The following is a 19,414-nucleotide window of genomic DNA, read 5'->3' as shown; positions in this document are numbered from 1 at the left end:
CTCCTGTGCGCTGTGGGACATTTCTGGCTTATTGCCTTGAAATACACCGCTGCCTGCTGCGACAGGTAGCAGTTTAACCACGGCGTCTGGCTCTTAAGATTTCCCCCCTCCACGCAAGGAGGGATTCTTGGAAAAGAAAAAAGAGAATTAAAAGCTCGCCGAATCTGCCTGGCTTCACGCACAAGCTGTCCAGGCACATGAGAAATGAACATTGATTGCATGCTGTTGTAAATGGAAGCCTCCATCCTTGAACGACTACAACTGCTATGCCGCTCACAAATAAGATTTCAAATATACCTTCTGCTCAAGTTGTGGATTCTTTTGTTGCAGTAAGTACACACCAGAACCTGTTGAAAAATAATTCCTGAACTGTTGGGGCATGTCTGGTATTATTAATAGTAACAGGTAACGTGCCCGTGGATTTGACGGAAAGAAGCTTTAAATCTGAAGGTGCTCGTATTTCATATTATAGCTCTTTGTATGGAGTGAATTGTTGGCTGTATCTCGGAAACGTGGTAATTTAATATAATTACATCTCCTGCTGGTGCGAACTGAAGTGCCAGAGACATTGAGTACCTATGGAAATGTATATCAGCAGGAATTAACTCTGTCTGACTGGGGTGGATAGGGGTGTGAGTTGCAACTGACTCTTGGGCCAGGGAGAAGAATGCTTCCTGCTTGCCATCCAGCCAGCAACCCCCTCTGGGAAGGTACACCTGCAGGGATGGGATGTTTGTTGTCCAGGTTCACTCATGAAGAATAAATTCTTGGACGAGGTTCAAGAAAACACCCAGTTCTATGGAAACAGACTGCAGCTGGAGCCGACGTCCCCAGGGGAGGAGGAGGAGGAGGAAAGATATCCTCAAACAAGCCACATTGCATCTCCCTGCTTACCGCCTCATGGATCAGCTCATTATTGCGTGGGAGTAAAGTTTAACATTTTTTTTACAGGAACAATATCCTCTGTGACACAAATCCTTAACCCATTGGAGAATGCAATCCACCAGTGTCAGTCGAAGTTCTCATCTGGTTACTCAAATGCTCCTTCATATTATTTGTGAATATTTCAATTGTGATGACTCAGTCTGAAGAAGGGTCTCAACCCGAAACATCACCCGTTCCTTTTCTCCGGAGATGCTGCCTGACCCGCTGAGTTACTCCAGCTTGTTGTGTCTGTCTGCATCTGCAGTTCCTCCCTGCACGTTTTGTCCGCAAAATCTCCTCAAGGTATGCCTACTTTGAAGAAGTTCTGCTCCTCTCTCCCACGAGAGTTCTGCAACACCCTCTCTTGCTGCTCCCCCTCTATGATTCTTCCTGCTCTCCAGCTCCACGGCCACATTTTAACCCAAACTCGCTACCACAGCCACGTGTGTTTTCCTAAGTACCGTTCACTTTACCCCTGACTCTCAGTCTGAAGATGGGTCTCAACCCGGAACGTCACCTATTCCTTTTCTCGAGAGAAGCTGCCTGACCCACTGAGTTACCCCAGCATTTTGTTTGTCTTTGTGATGACTGCTGTTGGTTGTGCTTTGCGGAATGTCTCATCGGGTCAGTCCGTGCCTTTACCTCCACGCTATCTTCTAGAATTCTGTTTACTATCATTCCTGTTTATGTTATCCTGTCTTTAAGGCATTGCATGCTCAGCCAAGGCTAGGTAGATGCCCGATGCTCTCAGTTAGCCAACTGTGGAATTTCTAAGTCCAGACCGAACCTTTGTTCATTTAATCCTCATAGGTTTATACTTTCCTGTGGAAGTATGGATATTGGTTGTCATGCAAAGTTAGCGTCCTCATGAGAGAAAGATTGAAAACAGAACCGTGCACTGTGAAGTTTTCATTTTAGTATCGTGCACTGTTATAGCTTACGGTTATTAACGATGACATTTTGTAGTTGTTTCAATCCTTTAAAGGGCTTGTCCCACTTGGCGATTTTTTTCGGCGACTGCTGGCGTCATATCAGTGTAGCCAAAAGATTTTGAACATTTCAAAATCCAGCGGCGACAAAAAAAATGTTGCGACACTTGGAAGATCACCGCGCGTCATGCGTCATCACGCCGTGTCACTGCCGCATCACGCCGCATATTTTTCGGTGAGCTGATACGTCAGTCAATGATGCCGGCAGTCGCCAAAAAAAGTGGGAAAGGCCCTTAACAGTTTAACTCCCACACTAAAGACATTCTCAGTTGCGTGACATTGATAGGATTTCCTTTGCTGTGATTCTTCTGATGGTTCAGTCTAAAGACCTACATCCTGCGAGGGGAGCAGCAGGGGAGGAAAGAGGGAGGAGAGGTAGTAGCCCAGAAGAACAGTTTAGTGATACAGCACGGAAACAGGCCCTTCGGCCCACCGAGTCTGCGCCGACCAGCGATCCCCGTACACTAATGCTATCTATCCTACAACATTAGGGACAATTTACAATTAGACCAAACCAATTAACCTACAAACCTATACGTCTTTAGTATGTGGGTGGAAACCGGAGATCCCGGAGAAAACCCATGCAGGCCACGGGGAGACCGTACAGACAAGCACCCGTCGTCAGGATCGAACCCGCGTCTCTGATGCTGTAAGGCAGCTACTCTATCGCTGCACCACCGTGACCAGGCAGGGAAAGGGAGGAGAGTAAAGGGCAAGGATGTGATGATCAAGTAACAGGATATTGGGAGTAACATTGCTGCCTCTGTGAATATGATTGTGCTGCTTGGTCTGTAGGCTTGCAGAAGAATTGCAGTGTCGGAATGATGCCAAAAAGATCGTGTGCTTGTGTATGTGTGCATGGAGAAGGATCGCTTGGAATCTGATGAACAACGAGAGCAACTGTTTTTAATTTGGACGATGTCAGGAACCTGGCCCCCTCACTCACTCTTACCTAGACTGCGTTTTTAGAAGGAGTTTCCTGAGTTTCAGATTCAGTCTATTTTAATTGGATTTCTTTACCATTTTTTCCCCTGCTACCTACTTAGCTTGTAATTTTTCCAATAAAAATATAAAGACCTGGGCCCGTCAGCTATGTACCGTAACAAACTTTCCTCGTAGGAAGGAACTGCAGATGCTGATTTACATCGAAGATAGACACAAATTGCTGGAGTATTTTCAGTCTAATGAAGGGTTCCGACCCCAAACGTCACCTATTCCTTTTCTCCAGAGATGCTGCCTGACCTACTGAGTTACTCCAGCAATTATGTCTAGCATGTCTTGTTGTGTATGTGGCAACAGTATATTTGGTCTGCACGGCAGTGAGGTAATAGTCTAAAGCAGTTAACCTGTGTTAGTATTAATCTGTGGATTCTAAATGGAGTTTTGACCGTTGTAATAGGCAAGTAATTGAACTAGCAATAACTAGGGCGGCACGGTGGCGCAGCGGTAGAGTTGCTGCCTTACAGCGCTTGCAGCGTCAGAGACCCGGGTTCGATTCCTGACTACGGGTGCTGTCTGTACGGAGTTTGTACGTTCTCCCCGTGACCTGCGCGTGTTTTCTCCGAGATCTTCGGTTTCCTCCCACACTCCAAAGACGTACAGGTTTGAAGGTTAATTGGCTTTGGTAAAATTGTAAGTTGTCCCTTGTGTGCAGGATAGTGTTAGTGTGCAGGATAGTGTTAGTGTGCAAGGATGACGATATCAGTGGTGTTTTTCCTTTTTTGCTTGCTCAGTATTATCTCTTTTATACTTAACTGAATAGATAGAATTTAAATATTTCCTAATGATATTCTGTTTTTAGGCAACAAAGTCGTTTTGTTGATTTGGACCGCATTCTAATTACCTCAACAACATGGTTTGATTTGAGGACGTCAATGGTTTTTACTTCAAAAGTTTGTCCCTAGTGGGTGTAGGATAGTGTTAATGTGCGGGCATCGCTGGTCGGCGCGGACCCGGTGGGCCGAAGGGCCTGTTTCCGCGCTATATCCCTAAACTAAACTAAAAAATAGTTGTATAGTTCCATAATGTCAGCTCATTTTTTTCAGTGGAAGAAGCTTCGCAACCATTTTACGCAGGACCTGCTGAACTGTTAAATCAATTCATAGGAAAGAATGCTGTCCTAGGACTGATCAAAGATGATCAATAAAAAAAAGTGAAGAAACGGATTCAATTATGAGGGAGCAGAGAGTTGGGAAAGGAAAGACATCTATATTAACGTAGACAAAAGTGCTGGAGAAACTCAGCGGGTGAGGCAGCATCCATAGATGCTGCCTCACCCGCTGAGTTTCTCCAGCACTTTTGTCTACCTTCGATTTTCCAGCATCTGCAGTTACTTCTTGAAAATCTATATTAACGTGCTTATTTGTAAGGATTTTTTTTAAACCGCACTCATAGAAAAGTCAAGTGACCTGTCTCAATGACTTCCAGTCAATAGCTCTAACATTGACAATATTGAAGTGCTTGGAAGATTGGTAATGACTACATCAATGCCAGTCTCCTGGGCAATCTAGACAGCTTGCAATTGGGGTAGAGGAAAAATATATCTACAGAAGATGCCATCTCTTCGCACTACATTCAGCTCTTGATCACCTTGACAATAAGAACGCCTATGTCAGGAAGCTTAGTTTAAAGATTAGAGTTTAGAGATGCAGTGCGGAAACAGGCCCTTTGGCCCACCGAGTCTGTGCCGACCAGCGATCTCCGCACATTCGCACTTTCCTGCGCGCACCCACTAGCGACAATTTACAATTTTACTGAAGCCAATTAACCTACAAATCCGTACGTCTTTGGAGTGTGGGAGGAAACTGGAGACACCCTACGTGGTCACAGGGAGAACGTACAAACTCCCTACAGACAGCACCCATAGTCAGGATCGAACCCGAGTCTCTGGTGCCGTCAGGCAGCAACTCTGCCACCGTGCCACCCTATGCTATTCATTGATTGCAGCTCGACCTTAAACAACATTTTACCAAATAAACTCCTGGATCTTGACCTTGTGATCTCCATTTGCAGCTGGCTCCTGGACTACCTGACTGGTTGGCCTCCATTGATTAGAAGTGGACATAACATTTCCTCCACACTGACCCTCAACACTGGTGCTCCGCTCATTTGTGTGTCGAGTCCCTCGCTCTATTCCCTGTACAATATGTGACTGTGTGTCACATATTGATTTTTAAGTTTGCCACTGATACCACTGTTGTTGGCAGGATGAACAACACCAATGAGATGGAATGCAGGAAAGAGATCAGGAACCTTGGGTCAAGGTGTCAGAACAACGACCTAGAGGCAACAGCGGTGACCTTAACAGGCCTGTCTTTTGGGAGAACTGGGGTTGGGGACTGGACTTTGTGCCTTCCCCCACAGTGGTAACCATTGTGGGGGGATGATTTTTTTTCTGTGTAAGTTTCTTTGTTAGTCTGTGTCCAAGATGGCTGTCGGAAGAGAGAGTGGACGCTGGCGGGCTTTAGCTGCCGCTGCTCTCTCTTCATATTGTGTTTGTTTGATTTTTTGATTTTGTGTCTTTGGAGCGATTTCTATTTTTAATTTGTGTATTGATGATGTCCTTATTATTTATTTTTCTCCGACTATATGTTTTTTTCTGTTCTGTTAATCTTTGTAAGGTGACCTTGAGATTTGAAAGGCGCCCGAAATAAAATAAAATTAAAAATAAATAAATTTATTATTATTATTATTATTATTATTAGTCTCTTAACGCCAGCAAGACAAAATAATTGGTTGTTGACCTAAGCAAATGGGTGATGGAAGAGAGGTGAACTCGATCCTTCTCACCTCAACAGGAGCTGCTGTAGACATGGTCATCACCTTCAGGTTCCATACCAGCAGCAACCTAACCTGGTCCCATCACACTGATGTGGGATCAACGTATGTGTACTTTTTTAGGCAGCTGAAAAGATTGGGCATATCCATGAGGATTCTCTGAAGCTGCAGATGCACTGTAAACATCTCAGCCTGGTATGCCGCCATCTTTGCCCTTAGCTGACCAACCTGCAGAGAATGGTGGACACAGCCCAGTCCACCTCGGGCTTGTCACTTCCCTCCATCCAGTCCATCTTCACCGTGTGTTGCATCAGAAGGCTTGGAAGTATTGTCAAGCTGCCTGCCACCCTGGCAATTCCCTTTTCCCTCTTCTCCATACTGGGAAAAGATACAGGAGCTTGAAAGTCCGGTCATCCAAACTCAAGAACAGCTTAGCCCCCACTATCATCGGACTCCTGAACCCATCATCTCTTTCCTGGGTACTTTGCCTCATTTGATTATTCCGTCATTACTTTAGTATCTGTTAGCGTTAGTTTAGATTGCATCGCAACGTTTATATTATTTTCCTGTATTGCACATTATATCTATTGCTATATCTATCATTACTATGTATATTGTTTACTCTGATCTTCGTGTGAACAAGGAATTCCATTGCATCTTGTGGTAAATGACAGTAAATTGATCTGAATCTGGTTTGGCCATTGACAGTGAAGTCTGTAATATCATCTCTGATGGCAGTCCTGCATGACTGGTCTATGGTTCAGACCTGACGTAGCACTCAGCTATTATATGCTTCCACTGGAGGTGATGCTGCCATTTTCTTCCACTTCCTGACTCTATCATTCCCCCCCCCCCCCCACACTTCTCGTGCTCCCCTGAAGGCAATGACCTTATTCTAGAGTAAGATTTTGCAAGTGTGATTAATCTTATCTTTTGGAGGCTTGCTTCACGTTCACAGTGTATGAACATACAAAAGAGCAAGATATCTGACCCCGCTGAACACAGCTGATAGCGCCAGATTCCCGGGTTTGCTCAGGACCTTGGGTGCTGTCTGTGTGGAGCTTGCATGTTCTCCCTGTGACCTTTGTGTGGCAGGATTAAGGAGAGCAAATCAACCACAATCTCTGTTCCTCTCCAGTGACCTGGGCAAAATCCTGACTGAAAAAGGGTCTCGACCCGAAACGTCACCCATTCCTTCTCTCCATTGATCTCCCCCGTTCCTGTTCTCCCGATCTCCCGCTCACACTTGTTCTATGTTATCCCACTTTCTCACCCACTCCCGACACTTTTTGTGGTTTACACGTGCCAATTAACCTGCAAACCTGCACGTCTTTGGAAAGTGGGAGGAATCCGGAGCTCCGGGGGGAAAACGCACGTGGTCACAGGGGTGAACGTGCAAACTCCGTACAGACAGCACCCATAGTTAGGATCGGAACCCGGGTCTCTGGCCCCGTGAGGCAGCAGCTCTGCCACTGCGCCACCGTGCCTGAAAGTCCAGTTTTTCAAAGTTGTTAATCGTATAAATATTTTAAAAAGCTGAAATTCAATAGTGATCTTTGAGCAGCTTGTGAATATATGATGTGCAAGGATAGAGTTTCTTGCATGGGAACTCGATCCTTGTATATTAGACTTCAAAGGATGCCTGAATGGAGAGGAATGTAGACTCGCAATGGAGGTGGCGTGATTTTTCTGTCCTAATCGCACGTCTTCTCCACCTGATTTTTTTTTTTCTCTTTCCCCTGGGTCCTTCGTCCAGATGATTCAGTCTGTCCACTCACATAAGAGCAACCTCCAGCACGTTTAAGACTCCATTAGAGACACAGCTAACAGGGTGGAGCTTTCAGATGTTATTTTTACAGTTGGTCCTGCTGTCCTCAGCAGTACTATTTAATATTGGGATGACATTAAAGTGGTGCAGATGAAAGGTACAACGTTGACCCGCCGACGTTAGCAACCAGCTTAAATAAGCAGCTAAGTGGTCACACAGGCATGTTCCTATCACCCACCACTTCAGTCGACATCCCTATAATTGTGTCCGATGCAGCCTACATCAGCAAGAAAGAACTGCAGTGTTCAAAACAAATCAGCAACAGTCGAAAGTGATGATACAGTTCGTTGCTGTGAATGAAAAGAATGGCAAATATAATCCTCAGCGTGAGACCTGCTGTGGTTCATGTTGAAACCAAAGAAACTTCTGTTCATCATTTTTAAACTACGTTTTGTTTAGGAATAGCTAAGCATGTTCCATGATTTTTCCAAACAAATGAGGCAAAATAGTTTCAGGACAGAAAACAGAGAGCTTAGTCTTAGTGGAATGTACCCTTCGGTAAAATGTTTTGAAAGTGAGCCGTTGACTAGTTTTTATTTTCCCAATTTGAAAATTGCAAATGCTGCTATATTTGATTAAAGAGTACAGCATAATTATGCTGAAGATGGTAACATGTCATTTGACAACCTGGTTATTATTTTGTATGTGTAGCAAACGCAATCCTAACAGAGTTTGAGAGAAGCAAGCACGTTGATGCTTGAAATGTTCACGCAGAACAACACAAGAGTCACTACAAATAAAATTAAATTAAATTATTAGTTTCATTCCTGGTAATACTGATTTGATTTTTGATTTCAATTTTTGGTTACCCTTAAGGTACGACAAGAAAATGATGCTGTTCTGTCATTCCCTTTCTTGTTTCTGCCGTACCTTGTACTTCCAAGGCGAGACAGGCCGCACAAATAAACATAGCTTGCAATGACAGACTGAATGAACGTGCGAAGCCGATCTCTTTGTGGCTATGTGGAACTAAATCATTGTTTCATTTGCCCTCAGCCTCCTACCATCACATTTTTCCCAATGTACTCGTGACTATATCAGTGCAAATTTCTGCCTGCATGCAAGACTTCACCATTTAACCACCTTTGCTGCCTATTCCATCCCCCCCCCCCCCCATCTGACCCCTGCTATCTCTTTCACATGGTCGGTCCTCCTTCAACTATTCCCTTAGATTTTTCTGTCTCATCAGCGGATACCCATTACATGCCCATAGATTGCCGCAAGTATCTTGATCACATCTCCTTCCGACCTGCCTTTAAAAACTCACTTCGAAATCCCTATATCATATACCATATAGAGTGCATTCTAGTGATGGCACCTTGCACTCCAGTGTTTCTGGCTTGTCTAACTTTTTCCTCGACTATGTCTGCTGCACCATCATTGTCCAGACTCCAATAAACATAATTTCCATTTCCTGCACTCCTGTTCTCACCTCTTCTCACCCAAAGCAAAGCTTGGGTTTACACCCCTCCAGTCCCACATTCAACGGGTCATCCGCTATACCTCTGGCCATCTGCAACATAGCCTCTCGCCAGATGTGTTTTCAACTCCTCTCCTCTAATTATAGATTCCAAAAGGAACTATTCAGCTCTAAACTCCCTGGTTCCTTCATCATCATCATGGGCACCCAGCTCCCCTTCTCATGAGATCGTCCCTTTCAACCTTAGGAGAGACTTCACCAGTCTGTTTGCTTTTTTCCTTTCCGAGAGAGAGAGAAAGAGAGAGAGAGAGAGAGAGAATACAAGATGAAATAAAATAATTAATATAACGTTGAGTCCTGAGATGGAATGTGACGAGTCTATAAAATGAGCTATTATTCTCTGACCTTATATTGAAATGGCGCAACCTCAGTGGAACAATGTGAGAGGCCAAAGACAGAGAGCTCAGAGTGTAAGGAGGGAGAATTCAAGTGGGACCCAGTCGCACCTTCAAGTTGAAACAGCGATTCACTTGTTTTTGTGTACCTCTGTTGGTGTGTACCTCTGTTGGTGTGTACCCCTGTTGGTGTGTACCCCTGTTGGTGTGTACCCCTGTTGGTGTGTACCCCTGTTGGTGTGTACCTCTGTTGGTGTGTACCCCTGTTGGTGTGTACCTCTGTTGGTGTGTACCTCTGTTGGTGTGTACCTCTGTTGGTGTGTACCCCTGTTGGTGTGTACCTCTGTTGGTGTGTACCCCTGTTGGTGTGTACCTCTGTTGGTGTGTACCCCTGTTGGTGTGTACCCCTGTTGGTGTGTACCCCTGTTGGTGTGTACCTCTGTTGGTGTGTACCTCTGTTGGTGTGTACCTCTGTTGGTGTGTACCTCTGTTGGTGTGTACCCCTGTTGGTGTGTACCTCTGTTGGTGTGTACCTCTGTTGGTGTGTACCTCTGTTGGTGTGTACCTCTGTTGGTGTGTACCTCTGTTGGTGTGTACCTCTGTTGGTGTGTACCTCTGTGGCTTTCTTACAGTAGAGACGCCAAATTGGCTAACCATTTTTTTTGGAATTCCTCCATTCAGTCCCTGAGTTTACAGTTGCTTGGTACTTTAATTCTGCTTTCAGTTTTAAGAGGTCGTTGCTTTGGCCTCTTACATTGTTCTGCAATGTCATGCCGTTTCAATATAAACTGGAGGAACAATATCTCCTTTACGACTCCGCACATTCCAGCCCTCAGGACTCGGTGTTAAATTCAACCTCAGATAAACCTGCCTTTCTTTGTTCATATAAAAAATAGCCTGTGCTGTGTGATCTACTAAATATTCCCAGCATTCTCGTTTACCTTAACTTCCCATCAACTGCCATTGTTTATCTTTAGTCAAAGGGTGGTGAATCTGTTGATTTTTTTGCCACAGAAGGCCGTGGAGGCCAAATCAATGGACATTTATTAGGCAGAGATAGATAGATTCTTGATTAGTATGGGTGTTAGGGGTTATGGGGAGAAGGGAGGAGAATGGGGTTCAGAAGGAAAGATAGATCAGCCGTGATTGAATGGCGAGGTAGATGTGATGGGCTGAATGGCCTAATTCTACTCCTATCACATGAACTTATGAACCTTGTCGGGTTAATGTTTAGAAATTCACTCGCATGGATCAAATGAATTTGCTTTATCAATGTTCACGGCAGATGAACATTTGATTTAGTCTAAGAATCAAATCCCTGCTTTCAGGCATGCAAGTTACTTCACATTGATTCTGAATTTAGTGATCAGATATGAAATGTTTCTGCATTTAATTAAGCATTTGTATTAAGGAATAAATGTAGGAATGTAAACAACATAAAAACTCAAAATGTTTCTATTTCAAGACTTATCTCTCGGTTTCTATTGAGTTGTAAATCTGTTGGAGTTTGCAACTGGCTAGGAGAAATCTAAATTGGTAGATTAAGATTGGAATGCCACAGCAGACACATCTGGCAGGTAATTTAACATCTCCTGGCACCCAAACTGCCTGAAAGCTGCCTTCACTGGGCACAATGGGGAATTACCATCAGAATGGATCAATTTGACCTAAACTGAATGTGATTGTGCACGGGAGCCTGTCTGTGTTCCAACTGCATGAGGTTCTGCTTCGAATTTCTGAACCATTTGAATGTAGAGTCTCAGATAGACTAAGATTTTGGGGTCGCAGCAGTAGAGTTGCTGCCTTACAGCGGCAGAGACACGGGTTCGATCCTGACTACGGGTGCTGTGTGGTGTTTGTACGTTCTCCCTGTGACCTGCGCGGGTTTTACCGCGTTCTCCGGTTTCCTCCCACACTCCAAAGACGTACAGGTCCTGTCCCACTTGGCAATTTTTTTCAGTGACTGCCGGCATCATTGACTGGCGTATCAGGTCACTGAAAAATTTGCGGCGTGATGACGTATGACGCGCGGTGTTTTATCAAGTGTCGCAACATTTCCCTTGTCGCCGTTGGATTTTGAAATGTTCAAAATCTTTTGGCGACACTGATATGACGCCGGCAGTCGCGGAAAAAATCGCCAAGTGGGGCAGGCCCTCACAGTTTGAAGGTTAATTGGCTTTGGTAAAATTGTAAATTGTCCCTAGTGTGTTGGATAGTGTTAATGTGCAAGGATGGCGATATCAGTGGTATTTTACCTTTTTTGCTACCTTAGGCTGCTTTAGATTCTATTAACACTATTCTCGGATAGCCTTTGCTGGACTTCCCCTCAATTACGATCAATACTGATCATTATGAGCAGTGAGAAAGCTTTATTTTTTTTAACCACAGATACATCTGAAAGTCCTTTTAATAAACACGTGTGGGCAACTAATGGATGAGGATTTTTATCGCATGGAAATACGGGTTTGCTCTTCTGTTTGAAATTGGTCCAAGTTTGTGTGGTCAACAGTGTGGGTTTATGCTCATATTTATCACCAGCCAAGGATGTTGTTCCAACTGAGTACTTTTGTAATCTGTTCCGTGTTTGAAAGTGCTACTTTGAACAAGATAGGCCGCACATTGCAAACAAAGATTTTAAAAACATCTTGAGCAAATTATTTCTCATCTCCAGACATTAAATTAATTGAGAAAACAATTCAGCATTTGGTGTGCCCAGAAAAATGATATTCCGACTTTGAGTTTCTTCCCAGCAATTGGTTTCGGGAGGGGATGGGATGCTTGGGATGAATTTCTACTATTTCAAGCATCCTCGTTCAACTTCTGCATATGTTTCATTTGCATGTGGTAGGTCTGGAATGTTTTAAAACCAAATGCTACAGAACAAAAGGAGCAATTATTCTGAACACTGTTCAGCAACTTTGCAAGGCCCACACATCCACACACACACACACACAAGGGCAGCTTTACTCTCCTCCCTAACTCTTGCTGTTTTCTGGACTGGGCCTCGGATAGAGCCTGCCTGCCCATTCTACCATTTGATATGAATTTGAAAACTCTGGTTATTCACTGTTTCTGAGTAAGTTTTCCTCTGGACTTACAGTTGTGTTCTTTTCCAGTGTAGGCACGCCCAGTCTGGCCTGGATTTAGTGGAGAAGAAGGCCTCAACCAAGCCTTGAAGACCATTTTCCCCCTCAAGAGTTCAGCTGCGATGTGCGTTAAGATAGCACTGGGATAGAGTTTGCGGACTAACAGGCTTGCCATCCATAAGGAATACAAGACTGACTTTTTAACATTTTTCTTTTTGGGCAACTTGTTTCTGCAACTTCTGGTATGAACGCCGTGTGTTTCTGAAGACGATTTGCGCGAGAAAGGCTGCCGTTGCCTTGAGTGTCTCTTGGCCTTTCTCCAGTTTGATGTACTGACCATTCATGGTGCACATGTAAAGACCATCTTGCTTCATCATGTCAAGCAACAGAAGTTCGTGCACTCCACCGGGCAGTGGACATGTAAATGGTTATCCCGTGCCCCACTATCCATTCTTCTTCCCGCCGGTCCTGGGAGGTCTATCACCGCCATCCATAAACGGACTGCAACACCAGCTTCCAGTCAGTGGCTACAGTACTCCTTCACCTGCAAGTAAGTAACATGACGTCATTTGTCTTTCCACTATGTTTTGGAGCAAATGGTTTGCTTCTGTTTTTTTTTTATTTAACAAATGTGCAAACGTTCCAGTCCCTGGATTATGACTGAAGAGATTTTGCCGCCGTGACGATGTATATGATTTGTGTTCCTCGTTCTTAGTGAGTTGTCAGTACAATGTGTTTTTTTAAAATGTATTTTTCATTCAAAACGGTTTGGTTTTTGGTTGCAAAATTGGGGGCCATCGGAAACGAAGTTCTGAAAGGTGTGGAAAAGTTGATCAGCTGCTCCAAATGAAATCATTGAAACTGTTGTTAAGTTGTCGAGGTTATATGTTGTGTTGTCGATTGTCGTGTTACTCTAGTTCCCAATACTCGGGCTCCAATGGGAACTAAAATTGGTGGATAGGGCAACCCAACATTTTTTAATTAATTTATTTTTTTGCTGGTTTTGAAGCCCACACATTCGCAGCTATTCACACATAAACACAGCGCAAAATGAAGGTGAAATCAAGTCGTTGTGTGTTGATTAGTGCATTAGTTGCTCAAACATTAGAACCACAAACTGACTGCTTTTATTCCAAAACATTGTTGATATTTTTACCCAATTGCTGCGCCCTTACAGCTCATTTGTCAAAACATCAAGGAGGAGAGTGACGTTTATAAATAATAAAGCTGATGGTGTTGGTTTAGTTGAGTTTAGAGATGCAGCGCGGAAATGGGCCCTTCGGCCCATCGAGTCCACGCCGACCAGTGATTCCCACACATTAACACTAGCCTACACACACTAGGGACAATTGACATTTATACCAAGCCAATTAACCTACAAACCTGGACGTCTTTGGAGTGTGGGAGGAAACCGAAGATCTTGGAGTAAACCCACGCAGGTCACAGGAAGGGGGGGACGGGACGTGCAGGCAGCAGCCGTAGTCAGGATCGAACCTGGATCTCCGGCGCTGTAAGACAGCAACTCTACCGCTGCGCCACCGTACCGCGCGGTCTTTGATCTGAGTAGTTTGAGAGCTAAAGCTGTAGCCTGGATCACTAACAGACACGAGTTGTTTCAAGTCAGACCTATTTCATGCCCATGTCAACAGGAAGTGGAGCGTGCACTTTGTTTGTTTATTTATCTGCAAGATATTTCATCAGCCCCGCAGTTAACATGGTGAGACTGCACCACTCCTCTACCCTAGGGACCTAGAATAGAGGCAGGGAAGCTGGAAGGCTGTTTGAACTGCGTGTATACAGCAGAACCATGTTACTTACGAAAGAAGAATGTTATGTAATGACCTAGACTGGCAGAATTGCTGAATAATGTTCTCCTGATCCCCTGGGCCAGTCTGTGCAGGATAGATAAGAGACAACATCACTGGTAATTGTTGGATGGGTTTCCGGGTAGAAAGAATGAGCATTTATTTAGTGTTTTCAGGATATCCCAAAGTCCTACACAGCAATTGAGACATCTTTTGATGTGTGGCCAGTATGGTAATGTAGGAAGTCCGTGTCTACATGCCGGGAAACTCAACGGTGGTGTTTACATTGCTGCCGTCTGCTTCAGTGGAGAAAATCGTCTTGTCCGCGTGGATCTTTGCATCGCCGAAATCAGGAGAGTAAACCCTCGCAGTGACCGTTCTGCCGATTGTCCGCGTGAGTGGGGTAAAGTTTAACGCAAGGTCGGCGCGGTAGAATCACGGCATGGGGGAGAGGGAGGGGGGGGTTAAACAAGCGCGTTACACGGGCTGGGGAGCCGCAGAACTCCCAACACCACGCGCGGTGCACCAGGGGCGGGCCCGGTACTCACCCCGCCACCATGCTGCTCACTCTCTCCACACCCACTTTCAGGTCGAGACCCCTCTTCATTCCTACCCTCCAGAGATGCTGTCTGTCCCACTGAGTTACGCCAGCATTTTGTGTCTATCTTCGGTGTACACCAGCATCTGCAGTTCCTTCCTACACTGTCTTACTGGCACTAGATGCATGTTGATGAAATTGGGTCTAGTGCCCAAACAATGGGCATGCTCGGGGTGGCACGGTGGTGCAGAGCTACTGCCTTACAGCGCCAGAGACCTGGGTTCGATCCTGATTACGGGTGCTTGTTTGTACCTTCTGCCCCGTAACCTACATGGGGCTTCTTCAAGATCTTCGGTTTCCTCCCACACACCACAGACGTACAGGTATGTATATTAATTGGCTTGGTGTCAATGTAAAATTATCCCTAGTGTGTGTGGGATAGTGTCGGCACGGACTCAGTGGGCCAAAGGGCCTGTTTCTGTGCTGTATCTCGAAACTAAACTAAAAAGAAATGTGCCATTTAAAATGGATGAACATGGAAAATCCCAGTGAATGCCCCGTCATCAAACCAATGATTATCAAATGACAAACATAAATCCACAGACAGATTCTGATTTTCCTCTCTTTGGCACTCGCTTTTCCTTATTGTCGAAACTTGTATTTATTACAGTGCCATCAATACCTTTAATTGCAGAAACCTGTATTTAGTTACAGTTTCGTCGCTGTTTTCCCAAAATATACATAATAATAAAACTTAAAACCAAATATGTGGACTTTCTGTCAAGGGGGAATATAATTGCCAAATCCGATTCTGTTACTCAGACTGATGTGTACTGAGACGTAAAAGTAATCTGGTGCTGGCTGGAATGGTGTCCCAGTAAGAAAGTAGCTGGTACAATAATAGGACAAATGGATTAAACCAGTGACTTCATCATCCTGGTGAGAATTTCAAGTTACTTCCACCCTCGTGTCCACAGTAACTTTTGATCATTTTCGGTTAACTGTTGCCCATTCTTCAGTCGTCCAGAGGAACGCAACCCATCATGGTTCACAAGTTAACCAAACTGCAATCTGACATTGTGCAGCCTGCATTTTTACCAACAGGGCCATAATAGATTTTAGCATCTTTGGAAAGTGAAACTTTCTTATCTCTGCTAACATGACACATTCTAACTGTAGGATTGTGCATGGCAAAGGCAGAACCGTATATTAGATTGAGGGAGGGGAAGCATACTTCAGAACAACATGTAGAAGTCGAGAAAGAAGGAATGGGTGACGTTACGGGTCGAGACCCTTCTTCAGAAGAAGTAAACATTAAAAAAGATTTAGATTCAACTTCTTTTTCAAATCCTTGAGGGTAATGATAACATGCTTTTATATCACATGAAATGGGGCTTTTATTCTCGACTTCTTCAGAAGAAACGTCGCCCATTCCTTCCCTCCAGAGATGCTGCCTGTCCCGCTGAGCTACTCCAGCTTTTTCTGTCTATCTTCAGGTTAAACCGGCATCTGCAGTTCTTTCCTTCGAATATAGAAGTCGAGAATAAAAGCCCCATTTCATATGACCTAAAAGCAAGTTCTCATTACTCTGGAGAATTTGAAGAAGTTGAATCTAAATCTTTTTTAATGTTTACTTTGGGTTTTTCTTTGGTGTGTATAACCTCGTGCCTTGGTTTAGTTTAGAGATACAGCATGGAAACGGGCCCTTCGGCCCACCATTCACGAAAGCCAGTGATCCCCGCACACTAGTACTAGCTTACACACTAGGGACAATTTGCAGAAACCAATTAACCTACAAACCTGTAGGTCTTTGGAGTGTGGTTGGAAACCAGAGCACCATAAGGCTAAAGTGAGAACGTACAAAGTCTGTACAGACAGCTCCCGTAGTCAGGATCTATCCCGGGTCTCTGGCGCTGTAAGGCAGCAACTCTAACGCTGCGCTACTGGGCCGCCCCTAATTACATTAGTTTAAAGAAATGAAGTTGCCAGTCAAAACTTTAATGTTCAGTTCTATGTGGTGTTCCATTGTAAAATGACAAGCAGCTCATTAGAAACTGGGACATCCCCAGAGTCCCACTTGTCCTCTTCAGTCCTGATGAAAATTCAAGGTATCATTAAGGAGCTGCTGAGTGGCAGTCTACTGTGGCTGAAGTGCTAATGGGCCTGTCCCACTTACGCGACATCGCGGGGCGACGCCTGTATGGTGGTGAGTAGTCGCCCAAAGAGTCGTACCTTTTTCTGGTCACCGCTGGATTTTCAACATGTTGAAAATTTTCGGCGACCTGCTGCGACTATGACGGGTGCCGGCTAGTCGCTGAAAAAAAATCGCGTAAGTGGGACAGGCCCATAACGCGCTGACATTAATGTCTCTCTCAGAGCAGCAGTGATTCCTGAAGGTCAAGGGACAAGACTTCCTCTTTTCCTGGTGACGTGTACTTTACAGTTCCCTGCAGACCGAGTTTGAGAGCCTTACTATCTTGGCATTTTGCAATGTGCTTTTAATTTTAGATTTCTGTCAAATCTCTACGTTTATAGATTTGTCTTGTTTTAAATGAAATGGCCAGCTTGACAATAATAATCTCTCTGCTCTCACCAGTTTAGCTTTTACAGTCGGGCCATCTAGTTAATGGCAGCAAAGCTACAGGATGCATGACCTCTGCATATGGAGGGCAGTGTCCCTAAGCTTTCCTTTATGTGCCTTGACTGTTCAAGGATTTATCTTGTTGCTGTGCTCTTCTCATTTTCTGTTCCCCTGTATTTTTCCAATTTCTGACCTCTTCCTAGGGGGTAAGGTGGCAGTTTTCGATTCAAGATTTCTGAAATAGCTTGCATGTGAAATTCACTTTTTTTTAAAAGTAAATCGCAGCCGTTCTGAATATAGGTTACATCTGGACGCAGTACTTTGGACTGAAGTACTCTTTCAGTTCCAGGTAAACCGATGCCAGTCCTCCCATTAACAGTGAGGAGGTGCTGGATACGGAACGAGTTGGGGGCAGAATAACAAGAACAGCCACTTGCAGTCTACAGGTGTCCAACCGACCACCATTTCTTGTGGCATGCCTGTTTAAACATCAAGGCTGCAGTTCTGCGGGTTAAGGCTATTAATTGGGGGTGGCGCAGCAGTAGAGTTGCTGGCTTACAGCGTCAGAGACCCAGGTTCAATTCTGACTACGGGTGCTGTTTGCATGGAGTTTGCGCGTTCTCCCAGAGAACGTGTGGGTTTTCTCCGGGTGCTCCGGTTTCCTCCCACACTCCAAAGACGTACAGGTTTGTTGGTTAATTGGTTTGGTAAAAATTGTAAATTGTGTTTGTGTATAGGGATCGCTGGTCCGCGTGGACTCGGTGGGCCGAAGGGCCTGTTTGCGCGCTGTATCTTTAAACTAAACTAAACTAAACTTGGGGGGGAAAAAGGGCATGCATTTATCAAGAACCCTTTTCATCCTCAGAACATCCCTAATCACTTCAGTGCTTTGGAAGCATTTTCGAAGTGTGGTCGCTGGTATAAATGTAAAAGGATGGCGTGTAACGATTTGAATGCAAGTTTTCTCAGTAGTACCTTTATCATGGGCACAAATAATTCTGATTAATTAAAAAGTCAGAGGAATAAATAAATGTGGAATAAATTGTTATGGATGTTGCTGAAATGGAACACAAAAAACGATCAGTTGGTTGAGGGCTTGATTGCAATTTTGAACACTAATGTCACCTTTTCACCGATTTTGAGTGAGCCCGCTATTATTTTGAGGATCTGTTTTCAACCATTATGCAATTTGAGGTGACAGCTGAACAGCTGAAACACATTTTGCTCTTTGTTATGTCATCACAATTCTGTCAGCTGTTTGTAGGAGAATCAGATCTGTTGATTAAATCAGAATGTAATCAACACGACATTGTGCCAATACTTACAATGAGTTGTTTGGACAGTAATTAATTCAGTTTTAAGTCCACGCACAAATTTTGTTAGTAAGTAGATTTCCCCTGATAGTGTAACCATTCACTCGGGCCCAAGCAGACCAGAAACCCTCCGGGTTCAAATATCCTCAATCCATATTTAGTTGCTGATTAGCCTGAGTTGTGGATAAGCAGAACAACTGTGTTTAACTCCCAGTTTACAATGGGGAGCAATGGGCAGGAATCCTGCTCCTGATTGCTATCCCGGTAATTCTCTGTTAATGTGTTTTTGTGTATGAACATGTAAGACAGGACAGGGAAGGCAAGTGGAATGCATTTGAAGTGGGTAATTGGTGCTGCGTAAGGAAATGTAACAGCGAATATGTGCAACAGCGTAGTAGCACGGACAATAAGAGATGTGGCGAAACATGTTGGTCGAGGGATAAATGTTGATAAAGATTTCATTATCTGAGCACATTTACAAGGGGGCTGGAGATTTCACAGTGACTCACTTAATGCTCTTCACAGCTGGTGAAGTATTTTTGAAGTGTAGTCATTGTTATGATGTAAAACAGTGACTTGTATAAAGATTTGAGCACCCTGATTTGCATAGTTTTCTATTGGATTGCCGTATAAATCTACAGTAATATTACAGTTGAGTCTTCTCGAGGTGTCGTGGGTCTAACTCAATGAGACACCAGTGGAGGCAGGTGCCCACTTGAAAACCCCAATGATATACCTGCATCTACACGACCTGTTCA

The 19,414-nt window shown here is 44.3% G+C and overlaps 1 protein-coding gene across 8 annotated transcripts in view; it reads left to right on the top strand.

Moving 5' to 3' along the window:
* The window catches only part of rara (retinoic acid receptor alpha), a 541,920-nt gene that overhangs the window by 334,768 nt on the left and 187,738 nt on the right, over window positions 1-19,414 (top strand). For 6 of the 8 annotated variants that reach the window (XM_033035045.1, XM_033035043.1, XM_033035044.1 and 3 more), the window contains one exon: window positions 12,450-12,969. In XM_033035045.1, coding sequence (XP_032890936.1) covers window positions 12,795-12,969 — 175 coding nt within the window. In that variant the 5' untranslated portion in view covers window positions 12,450-12,794. Of the gene's footprint in view, window positions 1-309; window positions 330-12,449; window positions 12,970-19,414 lie in introns of those variants that run through there. The other 2 variants (XM_033035048.1, XM_033035051.1) reach the window with 2 other exon arrangements.

This window comes from Amblyraja radiata, chromosome 16, assembly GCF_010909765.2.
Source record: "Amblyraja radiata isolate CabotCenter1 chromosome 16, sAmbRad1.1.pri, whole genome shotgun sequence".
Classification (NCBI taxonomy): Eukaryota; Metazoa; Chordata; class Chondrichthyes; order Rajiformes; family Rajidae; genus Amblyraja; species Amblyraja radiata.
The sequence above is the reverse complement of the archived record's forward strand: the minus strand, read 5'-3'. Positions and strand labels throughout refer to the sequence as shown.